Source organism: Barbus barbus, assembly GCF_936440315.1.
Source record: "Barbus barbus genome assembly, chromosome: 7".
Taxonomy (NCBI): Eukaryota; Metazoa; Chordata; class Actinopteri; order Cypriniformes; family Cyprinidae; genus Barbus; species Barbus barbus.
In genome coordinates, this window is record NC_136735.1 from 28594283 (window position 1) to 28619105 (window position 24823).

Below are 24823 nucleotides of genomic sequence, written 5' to 3' on the forward strand. Positions count from 1 at the left end.
GCCATAAATGATGACCAAAAATCTATCTCAGCAACATGCTATAGGTTTGTGTATGGCTGAGGCCTTTTAACAAAGAATACAATTTTTCTCAGTGATAACAACTAAATGCATGTATGCTTTGGCCATGTCGCATAAAATATGAGGCTACACATAATAAGAGTAATATCGTATAAATTTATTTTGACATAGGCCAATGAACTCCCATGACCCTGAACAGTCACAAAGTATTATCAATGTTTTTCTGCTTCTATTTTTGTGGAAACAGCAATACAGGTTTCTATAAAGAATTACATTTACATTTACATTTATTAATGTAGCTGACGCTTTTATCCAAAGCGACTTACAATTGCTATATATGTCAGAGGTCGCACGCCTCTGGAGCAACTAGGGGGTTAAGTGTCTTGCTCAGGGACACATTGGTGTTTCACAGTGGATTCGAACCCGGGTCTCTCACACCAACGGCATGTGTCTTATCCACTGCGCCATCACCACCCACCACCCACAAATGTTAGGTTAACATTTGTAACACTATACATGTCTATACTGTCACTTTTGATCAATTTAATCCATCCTTGCTGAATAAAAGTTTTTTTATTTTTTTACTTACCCTAAGCTTTTGAATAGTAGTGTATCACAGTTTCACAAAATTATTAAGCAGCATTAACATTAATTATAAGAAGAAATGTTTCTTGAGCATTAAATCAGCATATTAGAATGATTTCTGAAGGATCATGTGACACTGAAGACTTGGAGCTTTTCCAACAGGGAAATAAATTACATTTATAAAATATACATACATGCACACGCACACGCATACGCATACACACACAAAATCTTCCTTTAAATTGTTAAAATAATGCAAAAAAAATTAGATTTTGCTGTATTTTTGATCAAATAAATGCCACTATGCTTAACCCCCCCCCCCCAACTTTTGACCACTAGTGTATTAATACATCACACATCCAGAGAGTGGTTCTGCATTCTGTGAGAACTCGCTCATTGCCTGCTTAACTTCCAGCTTTTTTTGGTGCATTAAGAACAAGTTGACACTGTACTCTCAAACTAATAGAAATGTCCCCTTCAGGTCCAGCTTGAGGATTAGAGGACGACAGATCCAGAAATCCTCCTGTTGTGAGCTATAGATGTTCATTGCCTGGAGCCTGGGATTCATAGCATTGTTAACAGTGTGTTTATGTCTCTGGATCAATGTTCAGGCCTGAATATTTCATAAAGGCTGTCTTCAGGCCACATTCTCAGCGTAAGAGGATTCAGAACCAGAGTCATAAAACAATAACAGAATAAGAGAATCAAAAAATCCCCCATCATCTCTTCACCAGCACATCCTCCAAATAAATGAACCATCATTTAACATCCAATTCTGTACAACAAACAAAACACGTTAACAATTCATAGTACATTAGCCTCTGTGGCTTAATTGTCTTGCAAAGATACTTTTCTGCTCATTTGTTTTCTGCCTTTTTGATCCCTGTCTCTTTCCTAAAGACTGTGAGCTTTTTATACTCTGAGAAGTCAGGCATTTAGGGAGATTTCTTTCCTAGCTATTTATAGATGCTTATCTCATTTTTGGGACTAAGTGTAAAATTATAAATGTATTTATATCTCCAAATCAAATGAATGAACAAGCCTGCGAGACTGGGATTCTTTATTCTGATTGGCAAAACAATACACTCTGTGGTCAAACATCAAACTCTAAACTGTGCACCTTCTGTTCAAATTTGTGCTCTCTGCTAACATAATACAATAAAAAGCTTCATATTTCTTTGAGACATAACAGACTGACTATACATTATTAATTATAGTTTGTATGAAATCACTGAATGTGGCTTTCATGCAGCTATGTTTCTTTACACATTTTACTGCAACATACCAGCTGGTTCTGCACTTTATCTTAACTTTGTAACTGTGAGCTCCAGAGGACCTAAAGTGCCGTTCATAAAAGACTTGTAGGTCCAGATGGAGGCTAAAACTGCAGTAGTTTCCCAAAAACATCATGTTGAAAAACGGCAGTTAAACAGATGGTCTGTAGGCACTTGTATCACAGGAACAGTCACTAAATGTTAAACTGTCATACTGGGTATTGATGCATTTTGAGTATATATATATATATATATATATATATATATATATATATATATATATATATATATATATATAGATACACCATTTTTTCATACTGTATTTATATTTAAAATGTTAACATTTTATTAAAACAGTAAATATAAACATTGCACACACACACACAGATACATACACACATTTGCTTCTGTGAATTGTGGGGACTTTCCATAGATTTCCATTACTTTTATACTGACCAAACAATATTTTCTATCCCCTAACCCTAAACCTACCCCTTACAGAAAACCTGTTTGCATTGTTACACTTACAGATAAACATCATTTACTGTTTTTAGTCATTTTTTTCCTTCGCAGAATGTCAACAATTTCAGGTTTTACTAACCTTTTGGGGACATTTGGTCCCCACAATGTAGCATAAACAAGTACACACACACACACACGTTTGTTTTTGTGAAAAGTGGGGACATCCCATAGGCGTAATGGTTTTTATACTGTACAAACTGTATGTGCTATTGCCCTACACCTAAACTTAGCCCTCACAGGAGACTGTGCATTTCTACTTTCCCCCAAAAAACCTCACTCTGTATGATTTATAAGTGGGGACATGGGGCAATGTCCTGAAAAGTCACCTTCACCTTGTAATACCTGTGTCATTATACAAATGTAGGCTATGTCCTGATTTGTCACAAAAATGCGCACACACACCCACACCCCCACACACACACACACACACACACTTATTATCAATTTGGAAACAGTTATGCGGTTTAATGATTTTTTTGTGGAAACCGTGATATGTCAGGATTCTTTGATGAATAAAAAGTTAAAGAGCACAGCATTTATTTGAAAAACAAAAGTAACAGCAAAGTAAAAGTCTTTGTCACGTTTGATGACTTTGATTCATCCTTGCTGAATAAAAACATTAATTATCTTAAATTATTAATAAAAAATAAAATAAAATAAAAACTGTTGAACTATAAATCTAACGAAAACAAATTTGACCTTGATGTGTGAAATCTATAAAGAGTACAGTTGATTCAGATAATCCAAGTTCACTTAAATAAAGGTTATCACTGGTGATTACTTTAACAATTTGACACATTTTTGCCATCATATGCATTACAGTCCATTTAATGTCTTTTCAGTTTGAGTAAAGTAGACTAAAATTGCTGACTCTGACGTGATGATATATTTACTAAATTTCAAGGACGTTTTTAAAAAAAGACAAAATTTGAAAATCGGTTTCAAATAGCTTGAATAACTTTAAAACTACCTAATATGCAATTACTCTGGAAGACCTACACATTTTTGCTCTACTTGTAAACGGAAAAGTTTTAATTGTCAATTTAGACTAGGCTTTGGAAGGAAATTTGAATGAAGGTCTCGAGTCAGTGAGGGTATAATTTTACAATAGCACTAATGGTTTCTTTTGTATAGCACGGCTTAGATGTTACAACCTTACCTCACTGACTTTAATTTCCCCATGTCATCAGCATTTTCATTTCACCTCTGCCTCAGAGGGCCATTAGAGGAAGAAACGCAGCTTCAACTTCCTGTGTGGAGCTTAATGAACGACGGTGATGAAGCAGTACTGGGAAGGATTATGCACTGAAAGAAGCTGATCTCCTTATTTACGTTTTAATAATTAAAAGGCCTTAATCATTTCAGATTTATTGTGTTATTGACTGGAGGGATCACTTAGAAGCCAATAAGAAGGGGATGCAGAACAGCAGGCGAGCGCAGCTGCTGCGGATCATTGTGTAAATATATTGCCGGACTGTACGTATTAACAAAAAGCCTTCGCCACATTAACAAAGTTTGATAACTTCTGCCATGAGCACACCATTCTTTAAACAATCATTTAATTTAATGACACCAAGTTAGGAAGTTAAACTGCCCTGGTAACATCAGGACATATCCCTTAATGCGGAAATGACAGTAAAGAATATATATATATATATATATATATATATATATATATATATATATATATATATATATATATATATGTGAAGGGATGGGGAGTAGACTGAAGGAAAGGATGGCTAGATTGGAAAATGTCAAGCCGGATTCAAATTTGGGTCGTCTATGCAAAAATACCAATGCATGTGCTATACCCTCCAGGTCAATTCTCACATCCAAATCATATTTTTCATAGTTCTGTCTGGCTCCATACCACTATTTGGACACCAGTTCTATTTACTCCAAGTGCAGTATTTTTTTATTCATGAATGTAGGCCATGCCCTTTGTAGGAATTAATATTCCACAGGATTCATTGCTTAAGAATCGACTGGATGGGTCATATACCATGTAGAATTCAAGTTTGTTTTTCGGTTGGCAAAACTTCATATGATGGATGGCTATTTAATGAACAGACACAAACAAAGTCAGTCAAGTCAAGAAAGGTTTAGATGAGTGGTGCGGCACATACAGAGCTTTGAGACAAGAAGGTGGGCAGCACTTACCACCTGACCGTTTTGAGGGTTCTTGTGGGCATATGGAGGACCACGAATATGATTCCACATCTGACCTGAGGTCATGGCAAACACCACACACTGTGGAAAAGAAAAGGGAGTGAAAGATTGAGAGTATATTAGCTGAGTGATATGGTAATACGACGAGAATGATAAACAGACAGAGTGAGCGATAAAGATTGATTACATTCTTATAGCATGGGTATAAAAAAAATAAAAAAAAATTGAAAAACGTTTCCTCAACTTGCCCTTATAATCAATATAGTGGATAAAAAACTTTATCCAATGGAGCAGTAAAAGTCAGCCACCTTCAGACTTTGGGGAATGAATATTGAAAGCTCAGGTTCTACAATTTACAGACAGCACAACACTTTAAATCAAACTTTTATGCAAGACACAGCACATAATTTTGACCTCAGGTGCTAAGCACACTGACTCTATGCCTTTAGCTTGTTTTGTACCCTTGAGCTGTTGTCTTCTGTTTTTATTGCATCAACTTGGGTTTAGATTCAATAAATTGGCCTCTTTTATGACTTAAAAACTCTATAAATAATTTTAATCTAGGTTTACTCCATGGTCAGCTGGTTTTATTTTATTAAAGGACCTTATAAAAGCAATAGCAAAAGTGTTGAAGTTGTTGAATGGTTCTAGGGCCAGAGAGAGCTGACCGTTGTACCGCTGCCAAGATATACATTGAGTTTAAGGACTGGCCAGATCAAACAACAAAGCATGGCTCCAGCTGTTTCATTTGAATTGGGGTTATATAATGAACATTAGGCACCAGTGCGGCCATGGCCCAGCCAGTCTTGTTGTAGATGAACTCCAAGTTGTTTCTGCGCAGATAGAGGAGCCCACCGACCAGAGACACCAGCAGAGCCAGAGCGATTGTACCCGAATAGTTGGGTGGCCGGAAGACTCGAATCTAGACAAAGAGAGAAAAACCCCCAAGTGTTTAACTTTTGAATGACATTTTGACTGACATATGACGATATTCAAAAAAAGAACAATGACTTGATCATTGCCGGTGCTCCATGAACAACGAACGTACAGTAACAATGAAGTGGAAGCAACAAAATCTGGCATTTTTGCATAAAGTTTTCATGTCAAACTCATGTCAATATCACAGATTACAGTTGCATAAGTTTGACAAGTGACCTAAAAATAAACACTAAAAAGTATGTTATTTATTTGTTCTTACATAATTACATGATCATTTCAGCAATTCTAATAGTGTTTAATATGTAATAAAAAAAAATAAAAAAAAAGTCAACAAAAGTACAATTGACACTTACTGTATGGTCAGAGTATGGTAAACACATTTTTTTATTATTATTATTATTATTAATTAACAACAACAACATTAAAACATAGAGCAATTTATAAAGATACCCTCCACCACAAATAACTAACAAGTAAACAAATAAATATCTAACAGAAATGAATGAATGCATGAATGAGTGAGTGAGTGAATGAATGAATGATAATTCACCAGATATTGGTAAATAGACGTATGCAAAAATAGGTTTTAAGACATGAATAAATGTATAATTTCTCAGAAACTGGTATATGTACCATCTGTGAAAATAGGTTTTGAGACATGAAAAGTAGGTGACAGTATTCTGACAACTGCAACCAGACAATCATGCATTTTCAAGACTGACAAGAAAAATAAAGAAAAATCCATGCACCTCACTTCACTATCAAAATGATTGAAAGATGTGTTATAGCTTGAACACCTGACTTTTAATGAATCCTTTTCTGAGGAGGAAAACTTCACTCAAAACCACATCAGGGGAAGTTAGGTTTCAGACACTGCCATTGTCTAGTGAACGCATTCATTCCGGCAAAGGCTGCTGGTCCCTCCCTTCCCTTTTTACAGTCTTTTCTTCGCCTTAGGCCAAAAGTAGACCCAGAGGGCTACTAAGTCTATGACGCATTGGACACCCAGGATTCTCTATTTATGAGTGGTGTGATGCGAGAACCAGAGGGTTGTAAACACGTTTAGTGCCTGTCGTTCAAGGCCTTAATGTTTCCCTTCAAAACTACAGTTTGTACTACAGCCTCTGCTGCTGCCTCCAAATCAGATCAGATTATTCTAGGATAAAAATGGCCGACTTCATCTATAATGCTGTCTGCTCCAGGGGGTGCACGAGCACTGCTCCAATGTGCATAGACTGACAAAGACTAACTGCTAATTAGGCTAATGGTATAGTAATGGTATGGCAGGGTAAAAATAAAATAAAATGTACTATATATACACATATATTTGCTTTCTTTTTACTTTAAAAAATAATAAAATAAATAAATTAACAATAAATAAATTAAATAAATAGAAAAATAAAATCATTTGTATGTTATACTCTTATTCACTCAATATTTTAAATGAAATAAAATAAATAAAATGAAAATTAATAAAAAAATAATGCAGCCATTATACTTGCATTCTCTCCTCTTAAAACTAAATTAAAATAACATTAAAACATATTAAAATAAAGGATCAAAAAACAAAACAAAAAAACATAACATTCATAATACTTGCATTCTTAAAAAAAATACAATAAATCAAATAAAACAAAATATTTTTAAATAATTTGATGCATTCATTATACTTTCATCCACTCTACCTTTTCCTACTTTTTGAAAATAAATGACAAAAGGAATAAGCCGTGTCATATTTAAAAAAAATAAAATAAAAATAAGTTCTTTAAAGGTTTTTCCTTAGGCCAGGATAAAAGAAGAGAATTCACAAAGCAAGGGGCTTCCATGCCTTTGCAGAAATGTGAATTGGAGATGAATCAAAGATAACGAGTCCACCTGCATAGAGGGAAGAGCGTAGCTGACATATGACCTGCACTGTAATCTACACAGTGCTTCACTGCTTCATAATCAGAGTGCTCCATCGGAGGAAAATCTTTAAAAAAAAGTAGCTTTTTATCGACTCCAACATAACTCAGCCCTTCCCTAAAGGTGATATATACCTTAAGTGACTTATTCAAAAGTATTAAAGCAGAAACCGGGGTAGAGTCTTAATAAGGCAACTGAATTAGTGCCAGTGCTCCAAGGCAGTCGTCTGTAAACGCATTAAGGTGGCGGTGATATTTTTCAGTGAGAGCTTCCCTGGAGGGAAAATCTATGTTAACATGATGGGGAAATCAGATGTTATCTGTCTCCATGCTTTCTCATGAAAGTGCTGTTCGGTTCTACTTCATAGGGTTTGTGAATCCCTCACTTTGCACTTTTTCTCACTGATCTTTTTTTTTTTCTTTTTAAGAAAGACACTGACATATAATGTGACGAGTCGGCTGCCTCCCCCCTGTCCATCATCACCACCCCGTCCTGTATTCGCCGCCCTTCACCAGGCTCCCGACAGGAGTGGGTGTGTGAGAGAGGAGGGGCGCTGAAACAGCCAGGGCTGGCGGCGTGTGATGAGGCGCACCTGACGTGAGTAGAGCCTCATCACCGCCGCCGTTTAAACGCCGAGCGCGCCTCTCCTCGGGAGACCGGTCTCTTCCCCGTGCATGCACGCTGGTGTCCTCGTGGGTCCAGGAAAGGGAGCGTAGAGGGAACTACCTGCCGCCGCCAGAGACGCGAGCGGCCGGACCCGCAGTCCGGCCGACACTGCACCCGCGATACGGCCGTCGGGCAAGGACGCCGGGCCGTGGAATCCCGTCGAGCACCCGGGGATGAAGGAGTTGGACGAAGCCGCCACAGAAGCCGCCGTCACCCGCGCCCCGGGACCTCCAGACGGGAGCGCGTGCGGCCGCCGGACTCCGCCCCTTACCTGGACCCTTCCCTCCTGAACACTGCCCTCCTTCACGAGCCCCGCAGCACAACGAGGACACCAGATCCCTGTTTATTTTGGACACTTTTCCCCCTTTGGACACTTTATTTTAAATATTGTTTAATAAAAACCTCTCCGAGGCTTGACGCCACGCCCACTGTGTCTGTCGTTGGCTCCTCCCGCCACAATAGCTTGATTTACCAAGCAAGCAGGAAGGAGTTCACTCTCAGACAAGCAAAACAAAGCAAGGATTACAGAAGCCAATACTGCAATTGTTGAAAGCACAGAAAAATCCTTTAATGAAAAGTGTGTTTATATTTGTCGTCAAACCACATCAAATTTAGTTTTTACACAATTATACTTTCAAGCTTTTGGCATCAGTTATACAAGCACTTAAATAATTATATACCTATACTAACAGCTTCATCGACATATTTCTTCAGTGTCTTGAGATGTCATAAAGACGTTGCATTTTCAAGAGAGGGGAAGATGTTACTCATGAATGTCAAAAAGTGCACTGAGATTTATTTCTTCCTATTTTGGCATCTGCTATGTTGCTCCTAAAAGCTGCTTCTCAAACTGAGCAGTAAAATAAATTAAAATCATTTTCTTAAAAACAGCTTTTCAGGCATCAGGCAAAAGATACAATTATAAATCTAAAATAAATGTGTTTGAGACAGATGTCTGAAATGTTCCACCCAGCTTTTAACAGCCGTGCTTTTACATTTCAATAACGTATATTATGATGGTGATGTGTTTACACTTTTATTTGCTAAGCACTGAAATGCATCTAGAGCGATATGAAATACATAAAATGATTTGTAATTTTATATATTTTGTTGCATAACTTTAGATGTACCTGCACATCAGTACGGTCTGCGATCCACTTGGCCAGTTGCTCAGAGGCAAAGCCAATCCGCTGAAGGTCAAAGGTGTCTGCTCTCTTCGGCTTCCCTTTGGCTGGGAAATGCATGAAGGTGGGGGCAGAGTTCATGTTTAGCTGTAGAAGACGAGAGAGAAGAGGAAGAAAAGGCAGAACACATGAGAAAATGAACAGAAAGCATAACAGGAGAAGAGAGGGGAATGATGAATATAAGAGAAACAAGAGCACAAAAACATTCATATCTGCTAATAAATCAATAAAGCAGCAGGAACCGTGTGATGTGTATTACAGAGATTTCTTTTAATAAGGAGACAGGAGCAATTGAAGAGCCTCCAGAGGCAGGTAAATTACCCACTACAAGAATGAATGTCTGAAGGGCCAGAGAAAGAGACAGAGAGAGAACAACAGGATGAAATAATAAAACGATAGAGTTAAAAGCAGACAGTTGAAATTGTCATTTTATGACCTCATGCTGTTCCAACTAGGAATGTGCACAAACACTTGAGTACTCCGAAGTGACAGTAATCAATGATGACAAAAAGCACCTCATTCTTAATTTGTAATGGTTAGAGCGTCCTTTTTGATGGTACCTTGCAGACTAAATCATAAGCAATTTGTGTCAATACTATTTAAACGATGATCACTCGATGTTGCAGAACCCAACAACAACAAAATCAAGCAAACTGCCTTTAATTAAAGGGATAGTTCACCCAAAAATGAAAAGTCTGTTATTAATTACTCACCCTCATGTGGTTTCAAACCTGTAAGACCTTCGTTCATCTTTGGAACACAAATGAATATAGTTTTGATGCATTCCAAGAGCTCTCTGACCTTCCATAGACAGCAAGGATCCTTACACAAACAAGGCTCAGAAACATAGCAAGTGGATTGTTAAAATAATCCATGTGACATCAGGGGTTCAACTGTAATTTTACAAAGCTACAAAAATACTTTGTGTGCAAAAGAAAAAAATAAAACTTTATTCGACAATTCCTCTGCGTCACCCTTCTGTTCTGTGTCAGCAGCACCGTACACATTGCTGTTTATGTGTTGATCTGAACGTAAACAACATATCCGCATACATGCGTTGTACACGTTGTTTGCGCATGTGATACTCTCCAAAATCGCACTATAGGATGATGCAGAGGAGACAAATTGTTGAATAAAGTCATTATTTTTGTTTTCTTTTAGCAAAAAAAATTATTCTTACATCGATTATTTTAACGACCTCCTTGCTATGTTTCTGAGCCTTGATCGTGTAAGGATCCTTGCTGTCTATGGGAGGGTCAGAGAGCTCTCCGAATGCATCAAAAATTTGTGTTCCGAAGATGAACGAAGGTCTTGTGTGTTTGGAACGACATGAGGTTGAGTAATTAATAACAGAGTTTAAATTTTTGGGTGAACTATCCCTTTAAAACAGTTTGCATTTTTGTTAAATTTCTGTATTTTTTCTGCCAAAAACAATAACAGAGGTGGGAAAGCTATATAAGGTATATAACAGACCGAACAAATTCATCAATATGTGCTCAACTATTCTGCAGCTGTTTGCAGTGAATTCCATTAGTACTTCCTTGTGCATTGGGGACCCGGATCACAATTGCAGTAATTATATTTATAGGTAAATAATTGTACTCTTACCGTCACCAATTACCAGTGTTGGTCAGTAACTAGTTACATCAATATAAATTTTTGCAGTAACTAGTAGTGTAACAAATTACTAATATGGTTTCTGTAATAATTTTACAGTTACCATCCATAAAATAGCTTGTTAGTTACTTTTGATGCCTCTAGCCTACGGATTTGAAGTCCAACAATCCAATAATTCCTAGATTTATTTTCATAATTTTCACGACTTGCACAGGCACATGAAGTCACCAGAGCAGCAGGCAAGCTTGGAACATAGAAAAGCTTACATTCAGCAGATGGAAATATTGCCATGACATTGATTTTGTCAGGAGAAAAGATGATCTGAACAACGATGTGCAAGTTGTGGCATTACTTTACTCTGGCATAACATGGCTTGCCCACCAACATCCCTCTGATCCTGATACAAACTGTATTACTATAATTAAAAACCTTTTTTAGAAAACAAAACATTGTCTTATGAACTTATACTATTTCTTTTGATAAAATACATCATGAAATATAATAGGCTATATAGGTAATAGAGCAATTATAGCTAAATTAGCTTCAAGCTACACAATTAATGAGAATAATACAACACTTTTACTTAAACGTCACTATCAATCACCAATGAGCGTTTGTAATAAACTTTGACTGCAATCCAGTGTGGAATTTGGTGAAATGATGAGGCAGAAATATAGCGTTAGTAACATTTTAGAAGAATTTTAATGAGAATATGCACAATTATAACTTCTGTGGGGCATGAAAGAAAGAGTAATGTAACTAGTATTATAACTAATTACTGTTACCAGAAAGTAGTAAGTAACGTAATAATATTACTTTTTGAAAGGAGTAACTAATGAGTAATAAATGACATTTTTGAGTAACTAGCCCAACATTGCTAATTACCTGTAAGTACATCATGAATATTGGTGGGTTTTCACTCCAAAACAATCAGGAAAATGTGCAGTGAAATCCTGGTGGGACTGATTACAGGCCGTAAATACAGGATGTGTTTGTTCTTTCAAAAGCAGGTGGACTGACTGAAACTCAAATGGAGGCTTTTAGACATTTAATATTTATTTAGAGCTTTTTGACAATTTTTTTTATTTTTGTAAACTGTTTTAACTTGACACACAACCTAAACAACACGTGTAAGATGATGCAAAGTTTGAGCTTATAAATGACCCAACATTCTAATCTCTATACTCTCAGGGAAAAATGGTCACTAGGGTGGTCTCCTTGCAAAAGGTACTAATATGTACCATTTATGGGTTACAAATATGTACCGTTTGTAGATTAGGGTACCACCCCAGTGACAGTTTTGTACCTGGGAGTGTAGTTCCAACCCTGTATTTTCTTTCTTCTGTGAAAAACAGAAAGATGTTAGTCATCTCTCTGAGCTATTACATAAAAAAATGCTCCAAAAGCTCCAAAAAGGGCAAAAAAGCAGCATAAATGTGCCATAAAAGTGATCCGTATGATGTGTGCTGTATTAAAAGTTTTTTGAAGCCCCACGGTCATATACACAGTCAAACTTACTTTGTCATGTGTGACCATCTAAAAACATTACCTAAGATGATGTCGAATATACATAAAAAAACATATATAAAAGGAGTCATTTTAAAATTAAGATTAATATACTGAAATCTTGCAATACGGCTTCAGTTTTAGTCTCACACTAAGCTATTCATTGGGCTAAGAAGGAATATGGTGCATGAGCCATATGCACTATATAATGGTGCTTTTTGGAGCTTCACAGTATTTCGCCATCCATCTTGAACAAAGAAAAGCGCAGCTTGAAAATTCTGCCTAATGTCACGGAGGAAAAAAACAATATGGGGTCAAAATTACATGATTTTTTTCTCAGATTTTACACATTAAGGTGATGGTTCCATTCAAAGAACACAAGAGAAGTAATCTAGCTAAGTGATATTCATGTAATTACATATAATTTCAATCACGGGGAGCAATCATGTAAATCGCTGGTGATGAAATCGTCTTTAAAACACACTGGGGAATATTATTAACCAGCACCTCTAACACACATCTGTTTATTAGCATACTAATGGACTGACTAATACTGCTATCCCCATGCTCTGGATGAAAACACATCAAATCAACATTAACCCACATGTCCTCCAAGAAATGGGTTTGGTGCGGGTGAACAGAAGCCGTTGCGGTTTCCCAGGATGGTTAGATTGGAGCACGCTAGATTTTACCAAAGCAAAATTATTTTGGACCTCACAACAAATAAGTGTAAAACGATATGACATTACCCTCCAGGGTTGAATAATACTGAATAATAAATTACATTAAATGTAAAATATTAAAATATGCCACATATTCCAGGTTTTTCATGAAGCTTAAATTATTTTAATTTCAAAAAATCCTTTAAACTGACAAAATGAGATTCCTCTATGTTTGATTATCAGCCAAGAGCATTAAACTGTATTTCACAAATCTGCAACTCATAGTTTAGTTTTATAGTTTTAGCATGCATGAAGCAAAGGAGATTATGCATGCCTGTTTACCCAGTTTTGGAAGTTTGTATGCATAACGCATGCGATTAATCTAAACATTTTAACGTGTTAATATTTTTTAACGCAAATTAATCGTTTGATAAACAGTGCGGAAGGTAATCTATCATTCCCTGCGTCCCAATGTGCCCAGCAATGTGCACACTATCCATCCTAAATTATATGTGATATTAGTAATTTTCAGTACTATTTAGGGCAGATAGGGTGGATAGTATACACATTGGGACACAGGGATTGTGTGATTATGAGGCGCCGGGCTCGTCAAAAGTGAAGCGAACGCGTGCGGAGAGAGCGAGCGAGTGTGTCCGAGAGAGAGAGAGAGAGTGCGAGATACATGTATACTCATATTTGATAAAGGTACAGCGAACCAGTGTTGCCAGGGTCACGGTTTTCCCGCACAATTCCTGCACTTACACTTACATTTACAATAACAACTTTGAACTACTAGGCAATAACCTCATCATTATATGACATCATATCTGGTAATGGAAACCCAAAAGAGACAAATTTTTTAATGTGGACACAAATCCTAAATTCTTTATTATACTAAATGAAGTCTAATGTAATCTAAGTTTGAGAAATCAGAAAGCTCATTTGAGTCGTGTCCACTAGACTTTCCCTGAGGGCTTGATGTCTTTATGAGCTGGAGCAATTTATTTTACTTTAATGCATGAGGTTTTTGATGAACCCAAATGAAAGTGAACACATTGAGGAAACAACAGAAATAGATGTCAGTAGTGCTAATCTAACTGATGACTTTTACCCCAGATACAGCTCTGTAGGCATCTATAGGCATAAGAGCACGTAAGTTCATGATAAAGCTTCTTTCATAACTCTTCAGTGTGCAAATTGCAGTAGAATAGCTATGTATCAGCGTGTGTTAAATTAATGTGCATGTTCTGTGTCGTAAAGATTTTCTCCTCTATAATTTGCTTCTGAGGAGCGTGACATTTCATTACATCGAAAATAGACGGGGAGCTATTTTGCATTTGATTGTTCTTGCTGCTTTTTAAAATGTAATTCCTGAAGTTGTCAGACTCTGACAAATTAGAAGTTAAGACCATTTGAGCATGTATGTGGAAGATCAGATCTGTGTACATCCAGAAGTATAGAACAAAGAGTAAATGTGGTCGGGAATCACTTGTCTTTTCTGAGAATGGTTTGATTTTATTTAAATAATACACCTTATTTGTAAGGTTATTCTTAATTAATTTCCATTAACAAGGTCTCGACACCTTTTGAACTTTTGATTCCATTACTTTTTACAGCTGTGTAAGTACTTTTTACTGAAATACGTTATTTGTGTTGAAATGTTCACTATAATTTTGGTAACACTTTAGTATAGGGACCAATTCTCACTATTAAGTATTTGCTTATTAGTATGCCTATTATTAATATATTGGCTGTTTATTAGTCAACCTGGTCTCATGGCATAAATGTACCTGGGTTACCATACCTTACAGCATGTTTCGCCGCAGTTTCAAATTACGTTGGCACGTTCTTATTACATTGATATAGGTACGTATTGCTGTATTTTTATTACATTGCTTCAGGTCGGTATTGCGGCGGTCCAGAATGCAAATATCCGGCGACCATCGCTAAAAATGAATGCTCTATCGTGTTGGAAATATGCCCTACACCAAACCTAAACCTACCCGATAGTGTTGTCAAATGCAAAACTGATATAAAAATGCATTTGTTGATGCAACGGTGCTATTTGAACTTCCTTATATGCAGATTTGAACTGTTTTGTCAAACCGTAGCTACACGGGATTCGAACCGGAGCTCCTCACTTCTCAAGTACATCTCCGTACTGCATGAGCTACCGAACAAACCTACCGTCTATGAAAAACCATAGATATGAAGCTGGATATGAGTGCTGCTAACGTTCAAAAGCATCAGTTTTCAAATTTCCCTGCATATTAATATTGTTTTGAAGCCATAACATGATATTCTTCAAGTAATTGTGCGAAAATTCCGCTTTATTAATCGAAACTCTGTAAATTTGTGTGAAAAGGAATAAAAGGCATCAGAGTTTTACTGCCTCCAGTGTTCATGTCTTTTGAAAACTGCCAATATGTACTTACTTGTAATGTATGTACTTACGTCTTGCTAAAAAGTGTGCCCAGGTACGTTTATGCCATGAGACCAGGTAGTTATTAGTACTTATAAAGCATACTTACATTCTATCTATCTATCTATCTATCTATCTATCTATCTATCTATCTATCTATCTATCTATCTATCTATCTATCTATCTATCTATCTATCTATCTATCTATCTATCTATCTATCTATCTATCTATCTGTGTGTGCATTTCCTAAATAGTATAGAGATCACTTGCATGGCTTTTGACATGAATTTTCAAATTTTCAAAGTGAATTTAAAACATCTTAATACTTTAAAGAATCAAGGATAAGCCTGGAAATCACAACTGTAAGACTCCCTGATATTTCTAGGTTTTCTCTCTGCATGGCCCTCTGCATGAGGCAAATCGCTAGACAGACCTGACAAATCCATGCGGATGAAAGATAAACACAGATGACTTTAATGTTTACCTGTTGAAAGACGTCAGCCCCCTCATCATAATCCACCACCGTGAAGAACAGTTTATTAGAGAAGGCCGAAGAGTATCGCCAGGAGTTAGCCAGCACCTGATATTCCTCATTAGCTTGCCTGTGAAAGAGAGACATTTTCAGAAGCTTAGAAAGACAGGCTACTCATTAGAAGAAAGATAGCAAATAAAAAGAATCCGACAAGAAGAACTTCATTACAGGAGTGTCATCTCACTATTACGTATTACAGTGATTGCTGTTTATTCCACACTGGGTGGACAGCACAAAGAGAACGAGAAGGGAAAAAAGAAAGAGACAACGCAGTTAATTAGATATCCGTCCTTCCGCAGACGCAACAAAGATGTCCAGCTGCCAGTTCCCGGAAAACGTCACTGTGATGCCCACCATAAATAAACAAACTAATTAAATTTAAACATTGATGATGCTGGATCAAAAGGATGATGCTGGATCAAATCACTTCAAAGAGCTCTTATTTTTCCCTGTATATTCACGCAGACAAAACATTTCATTTCATTTTATGGGTTGCATGATGCACCTCCAGTACACCACCTTCCATAAAGAACATTCAGATAACCGACACTCACATCTTAGGAAAAACTACAGGGATCCCAATCCCCTCTGGATTATGAGATGACAGACATCCTATTTTCGGAATTGTGACTTTTTCATCGTTCAGAAAACAAATCTAATCCAAATAGTGCTAAGCAAACATGCATTTACAGATTGAAAGTGTCCAAGACTTGATAAATGCATCAATAAACTAAATGTACCCATAAACATCAATAAAGCAGGGCACTCTGCAGGTGGTAAAAACAAGTTTAAATATGCATGATTATGCACATTAATGTTTCATGTTATGCTGAGTGTCCATTTTCAAAAAGCAAGGGCTGAGCTGATGTTAACTGATCTGTCATTGAGAAGTTACCGCAGTCAAAAGTGCTCTGGAGAGCACAGGCCTTCGGGACTATGGTAAAATGGCATTTCAAGAACTCCTTTGGGGAGATGACAAATAGCACAGCACTGACTTGGTATTTGGAACGATTTATTAAAATGAACATTACGAAATAACTGATATTAAACAAAAAATGGCACATCATTTACATGCTGCACTGCATCTTTACCTCAAAGCTCCCTTACGTCAGCAGTGTGAAGCTTCCTTAATAGCAGCATTTCCTGTCCTCCGCAAATGACATTTAAGACTTTTTTTCCCATGATATTTAAATACATTTTACAGCTTTCAATTCTGAAAAGTGAATTTATGATATTTTAAAACTTTTAGGGACCCTTGGACAACATGCATGCAGTGAGTCAATTTAAGGAAATTTAAGGAAGCCCAAATAAAGCTTTATTTATTTATTTGGAAATTTGGAAAATATAGTGCTTTGCACACCTGAATCATTTGTCAGTATGTTTGATAAGTCCAACATCGACTACAAAAAATATAGAAATTTGCACACTACTGAAACTTGTTCCATCAGAAAGTTTGATAGTAACTCAGGCTGAGGAAGGTTGATTGGCTGAAACGTTGACAATAAAATTTTGTAATAATAATAAGTTTGAGTAGTGTGTCAGATTTATATATTTTTTAAAAAGTTTAGAGATAATTTAAATAAGACTCAGAACTGTGAGGAAAAAAAGTCAGAATTGCGAGATATAAACTAGCAATTTTGAGAAAAAAGGCACAATTACCTTATTATTTTTTATCCCATGGTGAAAACAAGTTTCCATAAACACACACACACATAGAATTCAGGGGTCTTGAGATTGTTTTTGGGCGCTCAAAAATAGCACAAGGCACGAAACTATGGTTACAGTAATCTATCTGTATTAGTATAGATGTAGTGACATTGCTATATATTTAAAGCGACAACTTTTCAGAGATGGTTTTACCATGCAAACTAACAGCTAAAGATATAGAAAGACTAGTTAACTTCTAGCCAAACAGTCCACTGTGATTACCCGCACCTACAGTATTCAGGACAAAATGATGTATGAGAAAAGAAAACAATTAATTGGGTGTGAGAAAGACAGGGAGAGAGATGGAGGGCAAATAAGGAGGAAAAAACGAGAATATACATAAACATGCGATTTGAGTAGACAGCAGATAATTAAAAAAGCATTAGGGGTCACATCGTCGCGATAGGGTGACTGGGCATTTAAAGGTCGATCTGCTTTAAATTAACTTCCTCTATTTTGGTAGCACACATGACTGTTCCAGTCCGTTATCTTTATTCAATGAAGCTGGCAGATGATGTCTGAGAATTCTGAATAGACTAGTGGGAGTGGTTCACTCTCTGAGGCTTAATATTCAGCTGAGGAACACGACTGTACGAGCACAGAGTCGTTTTACCTGACGATTGAAGGATAATGAGGGGAGAGATGGATGTGAGGTGAGTGGATGGAGGCTAAGTAGCTGTCGTGGGATAAATAGATGGGAATGATGTCTGGGGTGGAGGCTGCTTGGGAACAGACAGATGTTGAAGGTTTGCCGGTGGTGCTCTGGGGCAGATCAAATCTTTACTTATGACTGTGTTTACACCTGTTATTATCATTTTACTTCAGTAAATACAGCATTATACCTGTGGACAGCAACTAAAAGATGAATGTGCTTGTCTCACCTGCAGACAGAACATTGTCTCTGAGGTTGTAGTGCGGTGAACATCACAATGACAGAATAGTTCCGAGGTGGAGCCTTGACGAACCGCCGGAACTTATCCCCGTTCATACGGATCACGGAACGCCGGGAACTCCACTCCATCATTTGCTCCACCTTCTCTGCCAGCATGTTCTAGAAGAAATAAGAAGTTGTGTAGGTTCAGATTTTAAGAATCTTTGTGAACATAACACTAAGTTCTCCACGAAAACAACATTGAGCCATCATGTCCTTCATAAAACAAACTAACAACAACAACAAAAAAAAACGTATCAATAGTGACTTCAGGTCAGGTTAAGAAGCTGAACTCATCTGTAACTGCAAAAGGCAACATCCAATTTCTTTTTTGTTTACAGTCTGAAAAAGACATTCTGTAAATGTCACCATAAAGATTGCTTGCTGATGAAAAAAACAAACCTGGCTAAAGGAAATACCAGACAGCATCCTATGAGTTCAATACATTCTAAGGGCAGGAATTATCTTGTGGTTTATATTAGAACAGTTAACGATTCAGGAACACTCTGCACATGAGATTTCATATTCAATAGATTTTAAAAGCTTGTTGCAGTGCTGTTATTGTTATTTAAAAGTAGAACTGCAAATTAAACAATAATTAGAAATGGTGTCTTGTCAACTAACAAGACAATAATATTGAATAAAATAAATGTAAGTACCAAAGCATTATTAAAATGCTGTCTCTGCTGGTACTGCAGCTCACTAGATCAGGTGTCTAGAAAAATCCTATTTGAAAAACAATTTCAAAATAAAAAGTAGAATTTTGGTGTCATGCATGATTTGTATATTTCCCCAATATTGAAAAGCCTTTTAAACATGAAAAAATAGCAAGTAGACTAAATATGAAGGCAGAGAGCAACTATGCACTAATATTAAGGGCATCACAAACATGTATTAAAAATAATATGACATATTACACACATTTATCTATGTAACAGTGTAATTAAATTGCAAGTACCAAATAACACTAATGAACAACATGCATTTTGTAATTAAATTGTGGGAACATTACAGAAGGTAATGCTATTTTAATGTAAAGTATATTGTTGCGTGATGTGTATTAAGTGCTAAAAGTATTAAGGCTCAAGATTGTGTACCCAAAAAACTTGTTAAACCATTTTCATTACTAATTCAATACTGTGATTTAAGTCTTAAATGAACCAGTAATACAATTCCCAATCTTTAGCAGAGATAGAAAACACACACTATCACATTATTCAAATACAGCCGCAGCGCCCCGATTCTTCTCTCGTTTTCACCTTCTCCCTCTCATTTTTTCTCCCTCTCTCTCTTTTCATCAGCAATTTGTCCTTTCATATATTTCTGCTCTGCTTTTTTTCCTGCAAAAGTTGACAATATGTCAGATGTTTTGGCTCTGGGCACTCGTTTGTTTAAAAGGATGACCAGAGTTTGTGAGTGCATGTAAACTCAAGGGCACGTTGCATTATTTAGCTGCATTTGCTGCGGACTGGACAAGACTGACAGAAAGAAGGCAAGTGATGGCTCTGTCAGCGAGCACAAATTGAAACATTGCACGGAGGTCACCCCAGGCTTGACAAGATAGATGTTTGTTAGCATTGGAAAGGAAGCAGACAAAAAAAGAGCTTAGTTTCAAGCTTATTCGTGCAGTTCAACCTCTTCTTGCGCCCTTCTCCGTTTTGCTGGAATATGCTACAAAGTAACGCAAGTGGTGGTGTGGGGTGTGGGGGAGTGAGAATGTTTATGTGAGAATATATAACTTTTAAAACAAACAGAGAAATAGTGTTTTCTCACAGTTTTATGATACTAAAGGCTGTGACACAACAAGGCAAAGAGCTAGCGTTAACAAAAGCCAACTATTCTGCAGAGTTTCGCTCCATTTCTAAATATACACAACTGAATCTGTCTTCAAGATTACCAGAAACTCTCAAGGAAGTGTGTTGGGGCAGGATGGAGAAAAACTTAAAAAGGAGCAGGACTGAACACCCCTGACCTAGATGTGTATTTCTGGAGAGACCCACCAACAGTAGTGGAGTGCGGGGCACAACCTAACACTTTTTGACGTTCTCAGTTTGTGTAAATCCACAGGGGTTCAGAGAATATTTTTTTTACCCGCATTTCAAACTTGTCTAGTACAAATATGTCACTTTGTCTTTTCGTGTATACATTTTTCTTTATCTACCTCAAAAGAATGGAATTGAAATGTGACAACATGCCCCGTAGGAGGGGTACATTGTAACATCTGAGGAGCACGTTCAAAGCTTAAATTATTATCTGATCTAATGAAAAATAAATACACACACACACACACACACACACAAGACAAACTAAAATATTTTGTCAATAAAATTAAATGATTAACCTTTTCAAATAAAATAATGTTTTTTTTTTTTAAAGAATTAAAAATAATCTAATTTTGGATCTTGACAGCGAACACATTGTAAACATGAGACAGCCCTGTTCGCAAGACACCTAGTTCAAAACAATGTGGGCAAATATATAAAGAAACATATAAAGAGACATTCAGAACAACACATACATACTCCCCTTCCTCCACACACTGCTCTCATAGAAAACAAGACACACAAACGAGCCAAAAAGCTTTACATTTCTTGAAATAATAATTTCTGAATATTAAGCATTGATTTTCAGTCATTATTCACCCATTTCTTGTGGTTTCTTATTAAAACTCTTAAAAGTAAATAGTGTAAATTATATCACTAATGTCATATAATAGCATATAGTTTAATAATAGCGAGGCACATGGTAAAGCAGTGTTACAACGTTCCCCATCTGCGCAACTGGAATTTAAAACTTGTTAGTGTCTTCTGCTATAGTTTAAAAAAACCTGATGGCTAAATAACAGATTAGAGATTAAAATAATAGCAGATTTGTCTCATTTTAAATGATTACTAAAAATTGAGATATCTTCGAAATATTTTTTCTCTATATAGTGTTTATATGGCAACTAGTAAATACTGTAAATTTGGTTATGCTAGCATGTGTGGAAATATTTAAACCATGTGTATAACCACTAACCCCACATTAGTTTGTGCCCTGGGCTCCCCTACAGATTTTGGATGTCGCCATTATCTGACTCATCCATCTTAGGTCTTAGAGTGCAACAAGCCAATGAGCTGAATCAGGTGTTTTTGATTAGGAATAGTTTCTATTGTTGGTTTCCAGGAACAGGGTTGGGAAACGCTAGCCTAGGCCGTACAAAAATGGGGGCTCATCCAGGTTTCTGCAAATACATGGATCCCAATGGAAATGCTGATTAAAAAAGTATTTCAGTACAAATAGCGTTCGTGCTGAGCACACACACATATATACTGATCTGAACATGTCATTTCTCTTCCTGTCTATTTTGTGAGCTTGTCAGCTTGTCAGAAAAAAAGGGGTTTCCACCCACAATGTCAAAACAGCTCGGCTGTCAGTTTAGCTGTCAATCAGACCGGCATTAATGATGTACATTACTGACCACGGTGTGAGGGACCAGCCGAGCGTAGAGGAAAAGAGAGGAACGCTGTCCAAACTACAAAGAATGAAACCATGTCTTTTTCCTCATGTTTGATTCCACTAATCTCCTTTCTTTCCTTCCTTCGTTCTATTCTTCCGGCTTTTATTTCCTTTGACCAACAAAACTACAACAAAAAAAAAAAAGAACCATATCCTTGTATCCTAGAATAGAAAGAGCCAATGGTGTCTAAAAAATAAATCTCACCATTGAGAGCTTTTATTTTAATCATCTCCTGTCTCGCTTTCTCCAGTTCACCTTCAGCAGGTGCTTTGTTTAGGTAATGTGAAGGATGTTGTTGACAGCTTGTCCCTAAGGTGGGCCTTGCTGAAGGAGACAAAGCACACTATCTATCCTCTGCATTGTTTGTGTATGTGTGTCTGGTGGAGAGTAGGATTCTGTAAAGTATAGACTGTGTTCTTCTAAAAAAGACCCTTCTGAGGCATCTTTTTGGATTGATTATCACAAAAAACTGTATAGTTGGGATCCTTGCAAGTAGATATTTCAGAGAAAATGTAGGAATTCAGAAATATAGACTTTTTATCTAAAATTCAACGTGCTGTGCCACAGATCTTACACTGCCCACAACTCAAAAACATAAAAAATAAAAATACACCATATCCACAGTGAAGTATTGTGGTGGCAGCACCATGCTGTGGGTCTGGTTTTCATCTGGAGGGACTAGGCATCTCGTTAAATCACAAAGCAAGAATGGATGGTGTGAAATAAAGAAGTACTGCAAGAGGACCTGTTGCACTTTCCTGCAACATTTCTCTCAGATTTCAGGGCCAATTAATCTGAAGTTGCATCAAAACCCAATGCACTATTTCAAAATAATATACAGTAAAAACAAAAACTGTACTTGGCTGTTTTACCCTAAAGAGAAAAAGCATACAAACAAACAAACAAAATTTTACTGTAAAGAAGTGCATATATGAAGAAGTCTGTCTGAGCATTTTTATTAGGCTCCTATATTATCTTCAGTTATTTCACTTTAATTGCATAGAAAAGGACCCATACATTGCCATTAGAGTAAAATTACTGAACCTAAACATATGAGCCTGATAAAAATGCAAATTTTAGATGAAAATTTCAGACGGGACTTTGAGGCTTTGGCATCTGGACTCTTCATATACAATCCAAATTCCGGAAAAGTTGGGATGTTTTTTAAATTTGAATAAAATGAAAACTAAAAGACTTTCAAATCACATGAGCCAATATTTTAATCACAATAGAACATAGATGTTTAAATGGATACATTTTACCCTTTTATCCACTAAATGAGCTTATTTCAAATTTGATGCCTGATACAGGTCTCAAAAAATCATTTTTCATGATTCTGTCATTGACATTACTAAATGGGCCCAGGAAAACTTCCAGAAACCACTGTCGGTAAACACAATCTGCCGTGCCATCTGCAGATGCCAACTAAAGCTCTATCATGCAAAAAGAAAGCCATATGTGAGCATGGTCCAGAAGTGCAGAAGTATCCTGTGGGCCAAGGCTCATTTAAAATGGACTTTTTCAAAGTGGAAAAGTGTTCTATGGTTAGACGAGTCCAAATTTGACATTCTTGTTGGAAATCACAGACGCCGTGTCCTCCGGTCTAAAGAGGAGGGAGACCTTCCAGTGTGTTATCAGCATTCAGTTCAAAAGCCAGCATCTCTAATGGTATGGGGGTGCATAAGTGCATACGGGTTGGGCAGCTTGCATGTTTTGAAAGGCACTATGAATGCTGAAAGGTATATAAAGGTTTTAGAGCAACATATGCTCCCCTCCAGATGACATGTATTTCAGCAGGACAATGCAAAACCACATACTGCAGCTATTACAACAAATGGCTTCGTAGTAGAAGAGTCCGGGTGCTGAATTGGCCGGCCTGCAGTCCAGATCTTTCACCTATAGAGAACATTCAGCGCATCATTAAACGAAAAATATGTCAAAGACGATCACGAACTCTTCAGCAGCTGGAAACCTATATCAGGCAAGAATGGGACCAAATTTGAACACCAAAACTCCAGGAACTCATAACCTCGATGGCCAGACGTCTTCAAACTGTTTTGAAAAGAAGAGGAGATGCTACACCATGGTAAACATGCCCCCATCCCAACTATTTTGAGACCTGTAGCAGGCATCAGATTTGAAATCAGCTCATTTTGTTTCAGTTTCTCAGTTTAAACATTTGTTATGTTATCTATGTTCTATTGTGAATAAAATATTGGCTATTGTGATTTGAAATTCTTTTAGTTTTCATTTTATTCAAATTGAAAAAAAACGTCCCAACATATGCATACTGCATATTTAGTCAAACCAAAAATTATTCAGACACCAGATATAATTTTTTATATATTGTTTTTTACTAGTGGGTGCAGAACACTATAGACTAGTTCATTAATGTATGTGATGATAGCAAAAATAAAGTGAAATTACATATTGTACCCAAAAATTCTTAATACAGTGGACTACCAGTTAAATCTGGGATCAAAAAATATTCATAAACTTTGACCTGTTCATGTTTTGCTTAAGTGTTTTTTCTTCAATTGCTAATGAGACCTTTTTACACCACAGACTGAACAAAATTATGCATTGCTTGGTAACTAGTTGACCTAAATTGGTATTATGTTATTGTGTCCTTAAATTTAACACCTGAATAATTTTTTGGTTGATTGTAATCCATTACATGC

The 24823-nt window shown here is 36.7% G+C and overlaps 1 protein-coding gene across 1 annotated transcript in view; it reads right to left on the minus strand.

Moving 5' to 3' along the window:
• Window positions 1-24823, minus strand: part of LOC306872582 (dolichyl-diphosphooligosaccharide--protein glycosyltransferase subunit TUSC3-like) — a gene marked incomplete at its 3' end in the record, with an annotated part of 78787 nt that overhangs the window by 27666 nt on the left and 26298 nt on the right. Inside the window, exons 2-6 of the mRNA XM_079421195.1 lie at window positions 18594-18763; window positions 15958-16075; window positions 9212-9352; window positions 5353-5493; window positions 4563-4652 (exon numbers count right to left, since the gene is read on the minus strand). Coding sequence (XP_079277321.1) covers window positions 4563-4652; window positions 5353-5493; window positions 9212-9352; window positions 15958-16075; window positions 18594-18763 — 660 coding nt within the window. The remainder of the gene's footprint in view (window positions 1-4562; window positions 4653-5352; window positions 5494-9211; window positions 9353-15957; window positions 16076-18593; window positions 18764-24823) is intronic.